The sequence below is a fragment of the Anomaloglossus baeobatrachus genome, chromosome 4 (genome assembly GCF_048569485.1).
Source record: "Anomaloglossus baeobatrachus isolate aAnoBae1 chromosome 4, aAnoBae1.hap1, whole genome shotgun sequence".
NCBI lineage: Eukaryota > Metazoa > Chordata > Amphibia > Anura > Aromobatidae > Anomaloglossus > Anomaloglossus baeobatrachus.
Window position 1 is genome coordinate 381,604,572 of NC_134356.1, and position 16,230 is coordinate 381,620,801.

Sequence of the window (16,230 nt, forward strand, 5' to 3'; positions counted from 1 at the left end):
CAACATGCACACCCTCTCTTACTCTATCTTACCACTGTCCTCCATATCTTCACTCCATGAAAAACATTGCCACCATTTTCTACAACGCCACTCCCACATCCGTTATTGATTCAGTCGCCCCTCTCATGCATGGTAGAGTGAGACAAATCAATAGACTACCCTTCTACAACAGCCTCACTAAAAAAATCTTTGGCAAGTGTCTAGAGCTGCTGAGCGGTGGTGGAAGAAAACGCACTCCCAGGAGGATTTCACCACATTCAAAAATGCAAGTCACACATTTTGTTTGGCCCTCACCTCTGCTAAACACGATTACTTCAGAATCCTCATATCATCTTTATCCCACAACCCCGAACAGTTATTCAATACTTTTAATTCCTTCCTGTGCCCACTACTGCCCCCTACAACGTCCCTCATCTTCACAGAAGACTGCCACATATTTCAAAGATTAGATTGATCAAAAAAGGCAAGTCTTTTCTGCTCAATCACCCCAACCCCTTCATATAACAGACCACTGCCCCTCCCCCATAAACTTCCTCCCCACCATCACCGAAGGAAAGCTTGTACATCTTCTCTCGAAAGTGCACCTCACCACCTGCGCACTTGACCCCATCCAATCCCAACTCCTCCCCAATCTCACCACTATGCTTATTCCAGCCTTAACCCATCTTTTCAACTTATCTTTAACCTCTGGTACCTTTCCTTCTGTTTTTAAACCTTCCCTCGATCCAAACTCTACTACCAGCTATCGCCCGCATATCACTACTTCCGTTTGCTTAAAAATTCCTCAAACAGCACGTCCATGCTAAACTTTCCTCCCACCTCTCATCTAACTCTTTCTTTGACAATCTACAATCCGGCTTCCGTCCACATCACTCTACTGAAACTGCCCTGACTAAAATCACGAATGACCTACTACCAAGGCTAACAGCCACTTCTCTATAATCCTACTTCTAAACCTGTCCTCAGCCTTTGACACTGTTGACCCCCCCCCTCCTATTACAGATCCTCTCTTCCCTTGATGTCAGAGACCTTGCACTCTCTTGGATCTCTTCATACCTTTCCAACCACACTTTTAGTGTCTCCAACTCCCACACAACCTCTTCATCCCGCCCTCACTCTGTTGGTGTCCCTCAAGGCTCTGTCCTGGGATCCTTACTTTTTTCCATCTATACATTTGGCCTGGGACAACTCATAAAGTCTCATGGATTTCAGTACCACCTATATGCTGATGACACTCAATTCTTCCTCTCTGGTCAAGATGTCACATCTCTGCTGTCCAGAATCCTGGAGTGTCTATCGGCCATATCCTCCTTCTTCTACTCTCGTTTCCTAAAACTCAATGTGGCCAAAACTGAACTAATCATATTTCCTCCATCTCCCCTACACTCCCTATATGATCTATCTATTACAATAAATAACATCATGCTCTCCCCAGTACCCAAAGTTCACTGCCTTGTCCTTCATACCAGACATCTAATCCCTCACCATATCCGGCCGTTTTCAACTCAAAAATATTTCCAGAATCTGTCCTTTCCTCAATTCTCAATCTACAAAAATGCTACTGCGTGCCCTCATAATCTTTTGCCTTGATTACTGTAACATCCTCCTCTGTGGCCTCCCTGCTAACACTCTCGCACCTCTCCAGTCCATCCTTAATTCTGCTGACCGACTGATCCACCTTTCTCCTCAATACCACCCCACTTCTCCCCTCTGCAAATCCCTCCATTGGCTTCCAATCCTCTACCGTATCCAATTCAAACTACTAAAACTAACCTACAAAGCCATCCATAATCTGTCTCCTCCATATATCGCCGAACTAATCTCCTGCTACACTCCAACACATAATCTCCGGTCCTCCCAAGATCTCCTTCTCTCCTCCTCTCGCTCATTCGCTTCTCATGCAACCGCCTCCAAGACGTCTCCCAACCATCACCTGTCTTCTGGAATTCGCTGCCTCAACACATCAGATTATATACTTGCAAACTTCAAACAGAACTTGGAAACTCATCTGTTCAGAAGTGCCTATAATCTCCAATGACTCCCCTGCTTCACCACCACCACAGCTACTGTCTCACCACCATGCCGGAACTGCCGCCTGACCAACACCCCACCTACTGTCTCCTCCCCAAAATCCTATAGAATGTAAGCCCGCAAGGCCAGGGTCCTCTTCCCTCTGTACCAGTCTGTCTATTGTAACTTGTATATGTATTCTGTATGTAAATAAACAAATGGACTGATCTTTGGTATATTTATAAAGTTCAAGGGTATATACTCTTTTGCATATTTAATGTTTTCTATTTTTGCATATTTAATTACATTGACCATGTAATTTCTTCTTTTAGCTTTCATAAGACTATTCTTATTAGACTAGTTTGTTTTCCTTATGATTACGACTAAAGATCCAGCGTCTGAAACGCGTCAATCATAGGAAATTTTATTGTCACCATGTATTTTATCTATTAGGAATTAAAGATGATTTTTTAATCCTCACAAATATATGTTTGTATGGACGGTTTGTGCCGGAGTCCCTCCCTACTTTGATTCTGTATGTAACCCCTTCTCATGTATAGCACCACAGAATCATTCATTGACTGATTAATTAGAACCCTTAAAGTGTCAATTTGGTCCCAGGTAACATAGCCACAATTGGGTGGATCATTTTCCTTATCTAGAAATTAGAAGGATGATACACCAAAGGCCTCTCAAATGTATCAAAAAATGCTTTGGATAAATAAGAATGGGGTACACTTTACATTGGACAGGACAAAGCACCAGAACATGAATTAATTTCCACTTTTTCAATTTTGAAGGCAGAACACAAGCATAATTTTAATAATGATAATTTATTAGCCATGCAGACCCTTTACCAGGTGAGTATGTTCTACTTCCTTATAGCAATGAATAATTCATTTAGCTTTCCTTAGTTTCTTTTGTTCTGTCCACTTAGCTAGAATTGTTTGGAAGGTCAGTTTTGGAGCACCTATATAAACGGTTATCGTCTATACGGGTAAAATGGGGAAGTTTACATTCACACCATAATTATGTTAGATTTTAGAGCTGTTTATATAATGCACAATACCCATTTGGATTCTTACTTTTTATCATATCATTACAGAGAAAATCGGAAATTATATTTGCAGATTAGACCATCTAAAAATATGCAGGAACATGTTGCAAAATAAATGCATAAAAATTCTGCCCAGAATTAGATCCTGTCACCCTTGAAAAAATGGCAGAAAGGAAGGATTTTATTTGATATATTATTTACATAATAGTTCAGAGTAGAATTGTTTTGTGTGTTTTGTGCATCCCATTCTGCCCATTATTTAGTATCTTCGGGGAAAAGCTGCAAACAGCAGTCGTAAACACAGCCAACGGGGCACACAATTCTTCCTGATGCTGTCTTACTTGCAAAAAAGGTCATTTTGCATCACTGGAATAATTATTTTAGTAATAATCATACTTGGTTTTAATGAAGTATACAGAGCTTTTATTAACCCCTAAGGGATACAAAACAATTTTATTCAGCATACAAGTCACAAATGATCAACGTATAACCCATACTGTTGAGAATTCATTCACATTTGAAATTAAATATGTTGTGAAGTCATTGGGGATGCTATCATTCATAAACTGTGCTCTTTTTGGTTGCAGCATTAACATACAGAGCTGTACAGTCCTATTAGATTCAGTAGCTGGAAAATGTGCTATTTCACATTACTGCTAACAGGCTTCAAACCTGATGTAAAAGAAGGTCAGCAGTGACTTAACAACTCTTTGCCTCTTACAAGTCACATTCTCTCATTTGAGAAAAAAAAGAAAAACAAATAGATTGGCTCAGAGCCAGAGTCTAATTTTCCTTCGACTCTCACCCATGATATGTTGTACTTTGGTCGGACTAAATTTACTACATGAGTCACAATGTACTTTCTTAATGAAGCATTAATGCAGAAAATCCATCACAAGTTTCAGTGAGCTGCTGCTCCTGAATTACCACCTGCTTGCATAGTACATTAGGCTTCTTTATTGTCAACTGACCCACACCAGCCGAACTCCAGCAACAGAGCTGTGCTCCTGTACAATGCCTGCTGTAAGCATTCCATGGAAAGAAAGTTGTCAGCCTTCTGTAAATTTTGCTTTCAAAAAAGGTAGTGGTTAGCCTTTTTTTTAAATTTTACTTGGAAAATGTTAAAATATATATATAATATTGCATTATATATGAAGAAGATAGTGGTTACTCTGCGCTGCTGTGTGACCAAAAATGTTAAGTCGGATGAATAAATTGACAGGTTTATTAATCTACATGTTTCGGAGCAATCTGGCCTCTTCCTCAGGACAAAACCATAATGTACAAGGATCCAACAAACAAGAATGCGGTTCTGCACTACCTTGCTGAGCTACTTGCGGTGCCAGGGAGGAGTGAGCTGGTCGATTCCTTCCGTTATGTGGGTTTGTGGTGCACGTGGAAAGAAGGCAGATGAAGTTTACAAGCATCTATAGGAGTAGAAAGTCCATGGCACATCCAGTAAGTCTCTATAGAGACCTGCACCCGGTTCTCTGCCCGCTCGTTTAATGCACACATGGAATTAAAATAAAGCACTTTTGGGAAACCTACTGGATGTGCCGTGGACTTTCTAGTCCTATAGATGCTCATAATGTACAATGAGCAGTGGACAGTATATAAATTTGCAGTTAAAAAAAACAAACAAAGAGCCAGGGGGTTTTGCTGCATCCTGTTAGTGCATTTGATTGTGTGACCTGGGTAGGTAAACACTGTTACCCTTTGTTTCTATGAATGTTTCTGAATTTTTGGGGAAAAATGTAATTCCTCTTTTTGTGGTTCAGCTTTTAAATTTAGTGTGGTGACTCACAAGACATAAGAACCCTTGTATTTTGGCCAAAATATCATATAATACCTCATATATATTATAAATAATTTTTGCACTTATCTTTATACAGGATGCATCCAGGCCCATTTATGTAGGCCTTGCAAACCAGGGTTCCCATTCCTGTGTGGTGCACTTATATAATGCTGGGCAGTCTGCCTAATCTAATAATATGGGCATCATCAATAGGCTGTAAGCCAAACACTGTGCACCTACATGTGTGAACGGCGCCCTATACAAGCCATTTGTGTGCAATTTTTATAATAAAGCCGCTCATAAACACTTTAAAATGTTGATCTACCACTACACTGCTAGAAATATGACAAATAATTTTAATACTAAGCAATTACCTCCTCCATAGAGTGGCAGTGTGTGAGTGGTTGTTCCATCAGTGATTTGCACCTGTTGCCTCCATCTTTATTAAGGGGTTTTGCTCCATCCTGTTAGTGAATTTGATTTTGTGGCCTAGGCAGGTAAACACTGTTGCCCTTTTTTTCTGAAATTCGTGAGCAACTTTTAATTGGAAAAGCCTTTTTGAGTATAGAGAAAAAAATCCTAGATCTTTGAGTTGAGTTCAGCTCATGAAAAATGGACGCAAAAGCAAAAGTGTTGCGTTAATATTTTGTTCAGAATATATAAGTTCAAGGTGCTTTCTTTTAGGAATGATAATGTTGTTAATAATAATCCTGCATTGAAAACAAGAAATGGAAAGACTGCAAAAGTCTGTTGTTTAGGGTTCACATTCTGGTTATGTTCACGTAAAATGTCCAAGACTTGCCAATAACAGTCAATGGATGCGAGAAAAAAAAGGAAAAGGACTATACAAAATGGACAGCACCCGTATTGCTATCCATCTTGTACAAATAAATCACCATTGTCACATGATGTTTGGCTCTAAATGTACCAGGTGCGTTGGCGACTTCTGACTCTCTTGACACTGCAGACACTGACACGCCACCTGGTGCTCTTTAGGTTGCTCAGTTAGAGCCTGTTGTCAATCAGTTGTAAGTATACTGGTGGTCAGTCTAGCAGGCCTGTAAATTGCTGCTTGGGTCATGGGTTTCTGGAGGCCCATCACAGTGTGATCTGGTGTGTTCTGGAAATATTTTTGTCATTTATTATTTCCTCCCCTTTTTTTATTTACCTCCTCAGCACATTTTGTGAGTGTTTGCTGTGAGTTTGTGTTTTGGTTTCTCCATCTCCAGTTCAGGCCCTTTCCTGGACTGGGTGTGAGAGGTTTCTAGACTAGGACTATTCAGGAGTTAGGACTACGCTGGCAGTCCAGACTTCTCCACTATCAGGCGTACCTCTGGGATAAGGGACAGTTAGGAACTCCTCAAGCCTGAGAGCCAGTTTATGGGTCCCATTGACAGTTCTATGGCACGTGACAACCATTCTGTAGCATACAACACTGTAAATGTTCCTGTAAATCATTGACGAACAATAGTTACTGAGGAAAAATGCATTGCATACGGATGGCACATGCATGTCATATGGATGCTAGGTGACTTATTTTTTATATGCAAGTGTGAGAGATAGTTTAGCTAGGCAATAGAAAATATTTACCTCTAAATAATTAGATTTTTAGACAGATTGCATTAATTTCTGCTAGACATCATTCCTAACTCCCTTACTTAAAACATGAAATCATTCATCAGAACCCTTCTGGCAGCGGCCAGGTTTCTCATATCCACTATTCTCCCATTAATCAAACAGTGGATATTTGAAGTGAATTATACCTATACAATCAAAAGGAGTACTCTAGAGACTAAAAGGTCCCTAAACACAATTATTTCTTGACAGGTGATGAATTGGGAGGTTGAAATGTTAAAGCCCAAACATTTTGTTAGAAGTGTTTGTCCACATCTTTTTCCTCTCTACCATACCTCTAAAGGTATTATGTGTATGGGAGAATCGGGAGAGATATATTTCAGTTAAATGACCGTTATCTTGCATATACGACCAGACTAAGACACTGGGGTCATTCATTAAGACTGGCATAGTGCACACCAGTCTTAATTATGCATTCACTGGAGTACATTGACCTGATTCATTAAGCAGCGATGGTCGCTTGATGAATCAGCCGTGTCTGATCCCAAACAAACACCTCCACCAGAAATGTGCATCAGCCCGAGGCTGGAGTACATATCTGGAGTTATTCACCCCACTTTATTGCCATAGTTTATCATGAATTTGATGGGTAAGAATCACCAGACCCCATCCTACTCAAGCCATGCCCATATTGGCATATCTTGTCAGGACTGACGTGTAAACACCAAAAGTTGCAATATTTATGTGCAACTGTTAAGTTGAGCCAAAATATTGTAATGTAATAATGTATATATGCTCAATTTGTGGTGTAAGCACCCTGAAGAGTCAGCCCCATTTACTTTTGTGCTAGTATTTGCATAACTTGTAAGGATTCATTACTTAATCCCCTTTTACCTCTTACTATCACCATTGTTTTTTCCTTATGATTGCGTATATTGATTGTTTAGGCCACTTGACTTCATAAACCTTAATGTCTTCCATTTTGCAATATAATCTTTTTAAGGGATTTTCCCAAGAGCAAAGCTCATTTTAATCAATAGATGTTGGAATTTACAATTGGATGTTTAAATTAAATGTTTAAATTAATGTTCCTGTTCTGAGATATCTTATATATGTGTCTCTGCTATGTGCTGTGTAATGGCCGTGTCTGACCGTACAGGGACATGGTCTGATCATGCCGCATCTCCTGGGCAGGGAAGGAAGAAAAAAAATACACAGATGTTATAGCATTGGATGACAATTCTTCTTTGAGGTAAAACATTTTTTAAAAAAACAGGAAAGGAATTGCTTTACCTCACAATTGTAATAATTCAGGTTTAATACTTCATTATAGCAAAACTAATTTATCTTTTGGGTTGTCTCTCTTGCTCTTAGGCCTGTATTCTTCTGAATTAGTTTTATTTTGGAAGAATTTAGCAATAATTATGATTGATAGCAAAATTACAAGGTTTTATCACAAACCTCTCCTGCAATTAGCATCCGTATTTGAGAATATTTGAGACATTGAGCACTTTCAAGATATATTTATCTCTGAGCACAGTTTGATATTAAAAAAAACAGACGGAACTACAGTGTGCCCATGCGGTAATTCTATGCCAACGCTCACATGGTGTGGCATTGGCTGTAGAACTTATGTAAGGTTGACAATGCGGCAGCCAATCAGTGAGCTCAGTGGAAATGCCAGCCTAGGCAGAGCCTCTGAGTTCACTGATTGGCTGTTGCTCTGTCAATGTGATGTCACCACCGCAGCCAACGCAAAACACAAGTAGCAGCCAAGGGATCACTGGAGGACACAGGGGAGGTGAGTGCATCACAATTAGTGTATGTATATATATATATACACCAAATATTTTGTACATAGTAACTTAGCTTTGTTTTTTTGTAATTTTGTTGAGCAGAGAAAGTTATGAGCTGAGCAAAACACTTTATTAGGGGATTTTTCTTCATGCCTGTAGAAATGGTATGTAAGTGGCTTCCAAATCTCTGCTTTTCCTCAGTCTATTTGCCTGCTGTTAGATACCTTAATATTAGAATATACTCAATTGGAGTACAGGTGACAGCAGTAAAAGCGCCAGTGTCTTCCTCTGAGTGTTGTGCTAGTTTTAACAATGTCCTGCAGCAAACGTTTTCCTACAGCCAGTGAGACACAGGTGCTGAAACTTTCACATCCATCATCTGTACTCCAAATGAGTTTGTTCAAATGTTAATGTCACTAAAGACAGGTAAACAGACTGGGAGAAAACAGGAATTCGGAAGCCACTTACAAGCATTTTTTTTTTTTAAATGAATGACGATAAAATCCCCAAATAAAGTGATATGCAAAATTTCATAAATTTCCATGCTGAAGAAAATGACTTTAAATTAAAAGTTTAGTTACGCTATAAATTAATAGAATGGAAAAACATAATATTTACTGAACAAATAATATGGAATTTATTAAGTACTTTCTGAAGTTGTGAGTCCTACTGGAGAACATACATCCCAGGTATTTGGCATGACTTAGCATGTCATGGAACAAAGCAGCATACTTATTAAAAGAAAAGAAATAAAGAACAGTTTTATGTAACCTGATTCTGGTACACTTAGTATAAGATACCATGATGGTCACCGGACTGTCCTGGTAACCTTGGCTAAGTAATGTTATCTCATGGAATTCAACAGAACAAAATTAGACTATTGTAAGGCCTAGGAAATGGAAGCACATTGTGAGCATGCCTTCCTGACTACAATGGCAGTGCCATGCCATCATGTAGCGTAATAATAAATGTAAATACACTAAGAAAGAAAATTCTAAATCATGAAAATCTTTCCTATTGTCTGCAGGGCATTCCAATGTAAAAGTACCACATTCTGATAATTTGATAAAATGATTTGTTGTTTCTAGACCTCAAACGTCCACTATATGTTATTTATAATACTGATGTCTTATGATGTCCATGAATAGTCTGTGGGGCCCTTGCACACAAAGGCTTAGGTATGGTTGCTGCCACTTAACCCCTTATAACTACGCCTCTGCTGATAATGGACTAGCTACAATGAAACTAATGCTTGCTCGGGAACAGGACAATTTAGATAAGACTATCATATTAAGTAAATGTCAAAAGTGCAATTTCGTCCTGGTTTATACATTACGAACCTTTGCATTAATGATCCTGTAAGTTAAGACATTGGATATGGTATTGGGCTGAATATGATGCAGTAGATTAAATATTTCATGCCTATTAGTTAAAATGTTTGGATAACAAAATTTGTTTGCAATAGGAAGGATGAACATTTTTTGGCATTCATAGTGAGAGGTGTATAAATAATATGCAATCACGGGAATAACCTAAATCTTCTTTAAATTTCCTTGCAATACTCTTACAAAAATACATTTATTGCAAGATGACCCTTGTAACAAAATATTGTAAGCATCGCTCCAGTGTTTTTTTTTTATTTTACTGCTTGAGTGATACTTCTAATCCAAGTTCCCTGCATATAATCTTACACTTACCCTCCATCGTTTTCACATATTGCCACCACTGCCATCGGTTTCCAGTAGTTTGGGACCTGCTGGATTTCTCCAGTGTTTCATGGAGTGTCACCCTTCATTGTAAGTCTATGAGAGCCTCATTATCCTCTCATAGACTTGCACTGAGGACATATATACAAAAAGAAAGTCCACAGCACCTTGGTTAAATGTTAATAAGTTTTTCTTCACCCAGAGGAACGCTGTCATCTTTACTATTTGCACTGAGGACATGTGATGTATCTTTTGACTTCCAACCATCAGAAGTTGCGGTCACAAGATGGCGCTATGGGGTCGGAGCGACACCGGTAAAAGGTGATGATGTCAGTGGGTAACTATAAGGGCTCGGTTCCACTTGCATTTTGCACAAGTGAGTGCAATCTGATAAAACATCAGATTGCTTTCACTCTAGTGCAAAACTATGAGGTAGTGTCCATCTGTGATTGATTTCTCATGCCATAGCGGCATGCGGAATAAATCGCATCATGCTGCGTTTGGCATTGAGTCTTGGCTCACACGCATCCATACAAGTCTATGGGAGCGTGTGAAACATTACACTGCACTCGCATGTCATCCGAGTGCAGTGCAGTATACACAGAGACAGGCCAGGGAGGAGATGGTGAGAAAGTGCTCCCACCTTCTTCTCCGCACCTGTGACCCGATTGCAAGATCGGATCACAGTTGCATGACCCTCGCTTGACGCTCACAACAGGGGGTCAGTAGTATATAGCTTCCAATGCTCTTGTATCGGAAGCTATGCACAAGTGCAACCAAGGCCTTAGAGCAAGTACAGGAAACTTAGATTAGAAGCACCACTCTAGTGCAGATTTGGCTTCTTGACTTTTTATTTTTTCTGGACGACTTTTCAAAAAATAATGGACAGACAATATTTTTCAAGGGCACATTGTAAAACCATAATAAACCATTAGAATTAAAGTAATACATATCTACAGACCATAATTCAGATATGAAGACATCAGCTGCATTCACTGTAAACTGTAAAATGGTGATAATTACTATCAAAATATTCTGTATCAGTTTAAAAAAAATCACAGAAGCCTTGAATTTTTTATCGACAGAGCAAAAAAGTTCCCTACTTTTACGGAATGTCCTGGAATTTCTGGCCTATTGGCAACCCAGCTTCAGCATAGAAAAAAATATTTAAAATGTTGGAGTAATTCTATAAATGCTAATGATGAATGAAAAAAAGTTACAAAAGGTACTGGGGAGCAATAAAAAGTGCATCTTAACTGGTAAAGATGAGAAAAAAGTAGGGAGTGCTACTTAGGTATTACTCAGTGATGTCAGAGTTGTAGGTGGTAGAGCCTGAAGCAGACCCAGTGGCTGGTTTTTTTCCAACTCTCACGCTCTACTGACCTAGTTCTCACGCCTACATTATCCACCTATTCTGTTCCATTAGCACTCAGGATGACCAACGATAACTTTCCTCTTTACACGAACCAGTTCCACTCCACTGGTTAACCGTTCCACTACCATGTTACCTCTCCCCATACCTTTATTACATTCCTTTCACTATTTTTTAATCAGGCATCTATTATAAACTGTTACCACCAGGTTTAACCACAGGTGATTTTCTTCTTCCTACTCTCCACTTGGCATGAATTGTCAGTATATGATTCTTTATCACCAATTCTTTTCCTTTTATTTCATAATTATTAATTCACAAACACTAACTATTGCACACAACTAAATCACAATTTTTTGTATTAATATGTTTAACACTTCTTTTTACGATTAAGAACTATTTTTGTTCTTAATTTCACTGATCTCATGTAGCTCATCTTGTAATGGATTTCACGGCAAGCGGATACTTATTCCGACATCATTATAATTTTTCAAGAATACAATCTAACATCCATTTTTTCAGTATTTTTATTTGCCAATTTTACTAGAAAAAAATGACAAATGACATCAATCACAGAGGTGAATATATGTTTTCAGTTTTATTTGAGGGGACCATAGTATTTAAGAATAGGTTATTCAGTAATGGAAATCCCCTATAATCCCTTTACCATCTGGCAAATTTGCATTTTTTGTTTTCATTTTTTCCTCCCCTTCTCCCAAGAGCCATCATTTTTTTATTTTTCTGTCAATATAGCCATATGAGAGCTTGTTATTTGCAGGACTAGTTGTGCTTTTGAATGATACTATTCATTCTGCCCATATTGGAATGGAAAAGTGAGGTAAAATTGCAAAAAAGTGCAATCGCACGATATTTATTTATTTTTTTGTTTACCATAATCAATATAGGGTAAAACTGACCTGGCAATATGATTCCCCAGGTCAGTATGAGTTTGTGGACACCAAACGTGTATATTTTTACTTTTATCTAAGTGGTCAAAAAAATGAAGTTAGTAAAAAAAAAGAATTGCGCTTTTATCACCATTTTCTAAGACTGGCAGTGATTCTCAATTTTTGGGATCTGGGGCTCAGTAATGGCTTACTTTTTGCATGTTGAGCTGATGTTTTTAATGATACCATTTTTGGGATATATGATGTTTTGATCGCCTATGATTGCATTTTAATACAATGTTGCGGTTCCCCCAAGAAATGTAATTTTTGGGTTTTGATTTTTTTTCTTGCTATGCCCTTTACCGATCAGAATAATTGATTTTATAGTTTGATAGATCAGGCATTTCTGAAAGCAGCAATTCCAAATATGTATTGTATTTTTTTTATTATTATTATTATTATTATTATTATTTTATTTTCAATGGGGCAAAGGGGAGTGATTCGAACTTTAAGTTTATTTTATTTTTTCTTATTATTAAAAACTTTTTTTTTTTTTACACTTTTTATTGATTTTACTAGTCCCTTTAGGGGACTTTATGCCTGTACTATCAGATTGCTTCTTCTGATGTTACAGTATTGCTCTGATCAGCAGAAATGCTGATTTCCTGTCAGTGCTGGCGCTTTGCCAGCATTTACAGGAAGTGAGTCATGACAGCAACAGGGGCCATCAGTTGACCCTCCCGAAGTTATGAGAACCTATTGGCACCCCATTATTGCATCATGGGGCCACCGACGGCAGTGGGGAACAGTGCAATCCCCTCCGGAGGGCGTTAGATTGCTTTGAAAGCGCGAGCTAAGAGGTTAAGAGGCATGGGTGGATCTTTGATCCAGACATGTGTGGGAAATAATACGGGCCGGCCGCGCGAGCCCCCATTAAAGAGAGGGAGGCAACGTACCACATATATTTGTCCAAGGTCATAAAGGGGTTAAAGTAAAGAATGCAAAAGAAAAAAAAATTATGGATAAAATAAAATTTGGTTCCATTAGTCACATAGCTGCAAAGAGGATGTTCCATCATATATTCCACTAAAGGATAATAAATGTATATTTTGACAGTTTGTGTAATGTAAGAATATATGTATTAGCATGAACACTACATATTCAGTTCAATGAATCAGCTACTATATACCATCGCTGAAAAATATTATCATGTACATATATGAGAATTTTAACAGAAACACAAATATGGAAAAAATAAGTTTCACACTGGGAGGTCAGCAGGGTCAGTAATGTCTAGTCTATTGATAGCTGCTGTATGATTTGCATGTATGCTGCTTGTGTCCTATTCTAACCTGTAGATGTGAATACCCATCTCCCATTGGAAGGGAACAGAGCCAAAATACTCATGTAAAATGGCAAAACTGAATTAAAGTTGTATGAATATAAAACTACTGTATGAATAAAAATATATCTCTAATTCAAGTATGATAAACCGAAAGGATGTGGATACTGAGATTGCTAAATAATTCATTCTGCAAAAGTGTGCAGGGAAACAAAGAGCCTGTCACAATGCTTAATGAAATCCAACTGCAACAAATATATTTGTCCAAAATATATACATTTAAAGTTAAAAAATGCCTGAAGGTCAACTGTAAAAAGCAACAAATTTACAAGTGACTCACCACAAGTGCTTTGGATCGATTTCTTAGGAGTTTTTCTATATTGGTCGCTGCGCTTTCCACCAGCTGACGTGCATTATTGGACTCAACCGTGTACAAGTTTTTATTTTTCAAATAAATCTAAAGCAGAAAAAATTTAATTTTAGAAACAATATAGAATCAATTAAATATAACTTTAGTTTAGCTCAGATTTTATAGTTTCAGCTGCACATAAACAAATCCATAGAACATCCCCATAGTCTAAGAGACACAAGTTATGAAAAGCAAACTTCACATCATCTCATAAATGCAATTATGAGATGTAATTAAGAATTGTTATTGAAGTGGTAGTCTTCAATCTTAACATATATCAGGTGACATTTAATATAAATTAGCTTTTATTTCTTTTAGTTTTTTATTATAGGAGGTGACATTAAATATAAATTAACCTTTACGTTATTTTTCTCATATAATCTTAATAAAATGGAATAATCTATTCTAAAATGGAGATTGAGAAAGTGTTACTGACTGGCATAATAATAATCCCGGTCCACAACATGTGACATTATAATGGAAAGCCTATGTTATTGTAGCATGACTACACATTTTAAGCCAAGCACATCTTGACATCGTTTTTGGTGATATTCTGCTCCTCTAAACACAAATTCATTAAAAAAAAAACACCAAAAAAAAAACAAAACAGAAAACAATAGAGCCTTTATTTAAATGTGTTTAAATGATTAATTTTGTAACATCAAATAACACTTATCATGGCACTAAAACAGAAATATTATAAAATATCATACAATCTGTTCAGACTTCAACCTATACAAATATTTTGTGAAATATTCTTTATAACACAAAAGAAAAAAAAAGAAAAAAAAGAATTTAGAAACCTTTCCGGGGGAATCCGCTATATTGATTAACCTCCTCTTCCCAACAAAAATGTGACATACAGTACCTTGCGAAAGTATTCGGCCCCCTTGAAATTTTCAACCTTTTCCCACATTTCAGGCTTCAAACATAAAGATAAAAATTTGAATGTTATGGTGAAGAATTAACAACAAGTGGGACACAATTGTGAAGTTGAACGAAATGTATTGCATATTTTAAACAGGGACAGGGAAGATGGTTAAAATTAATGGGAAGATGGATGGAGCCAAATACAGGACCATTCTTGAAGAAAACCTTTTGGAGTCTGCAAAAAACCTGAGACTGGGACAGAGATTTGTCTTCCAACAAGACAATGATCCCAAACAAAGCAAAATCTACAATGGAATGGTTCACCAATAAACGTATCCAGGTGTTAGAATGGCCAAGTCAAAGTCCAGACCTGAATCCAATTGAGAATCTGTGGAAAGAGCTGAAAACTGCTGTTCACAAATGCTCTCCATCCAACCTCACTCAGCTCGAGCTGTTTGCAAAGGAAGAATGGGCAAGAATTTCAGTCTCTCGATGTGCAAAACTGATAAAGACATACCCCAAGCGACTTGCAGCTGTAATCGCAACAAAAGGTGGCGCTACAAAGTATTAACTTAAAGGGGATGAATAATATTGCACGCCCCAATTTTCAGTTATTTATTTTTTTAAAAAGTTTAAAATAAGCAATAAATGTCGTTCAACTTCACAATTGTGTCCCACTTGTTGTTGATTCTTCACCATAACATTAAAATTTTTATCTTTATGTTTGTAGCTTGAAATGTGGGAAAAGGTTGAAAAATTCAAGGGGAGGGGGGCGAATATTGTCGCAAGGCAGTGTACATGTATAACACATGTAGTGTAACGTTTCTCCCACAGAGGAGTGAGGAACTGATCACTGAGTGGTGCAGTAACAGGTAGTAAGCTAGATGGCACTGATGACACCAGAGATGGAAGGAAGTCAGGCAGTCAGAACCAAGAGGACGTGATGAGACTCCGGGAGCAGACATGAGCGAGGTCATAAAACAAGCCAGAGTTCAGGTAACCAAGAGCGTACATACAAATACAAGGGACAGGCAAAGGTATATTCAGGAGGGGAGCCGAAGTCAAGAACCAGATGAGAAGTCGGGGGGGGGGGGAAGAGATGAGTCAGAGTTCAGTCCGAGGTCGAGTACCAAGATCAAATTTCTGAACAACCAGGAGCCATGCGCTTACCAAAACTAACCAGAATATATGACTGGCGCTCATCCGGGCATGAACACTGTCAGATAAAGCAGAGCAATTACCTGGAAGCGGCGCATGAGAGTAAGCCCCTCCTACCACTAGCAAACAACCAAGTACAGGGAACGGCCCGCCACAGGACAAAGAATAACAAATACAGCACACAAGTTGCGGCACAGCTGCGGATACAGGCTCCGCAGGAGGACACAACAGAAGGCTCTGGCACAGGAGCCGC

At 38.2% G+C, this 16,230-nt stretch overlaps 1 protein-coding gene across 4 annotated transcripts in view; it reads right to left on the minus strand.

The window, feature by feature from the left end:
• CACNA2D1 (calcium voltage-gated channel auxiliary subunit alpha2delta 1) overlaps positions 1-16,230 on the minus strand; it is a 1,186,557-nt gene that overhangs the window by 935,932 nt on the left and 234,395 nt on the right. For all 4 annotated transcript variants that reach the window (XM_075345217.1, XM_075345220.1, XM_075345219.1 and 1 more), the window contains exon 3: positions 13,881-13,997. In XM_075345217.1, coding sequence (XP_075201332.1) covers positions 13,881-13,997 — 117 coding nt within the window. The remainder of the gene's footprint in view (positions 1-13,880; positions 13,998-16,230) is intronic.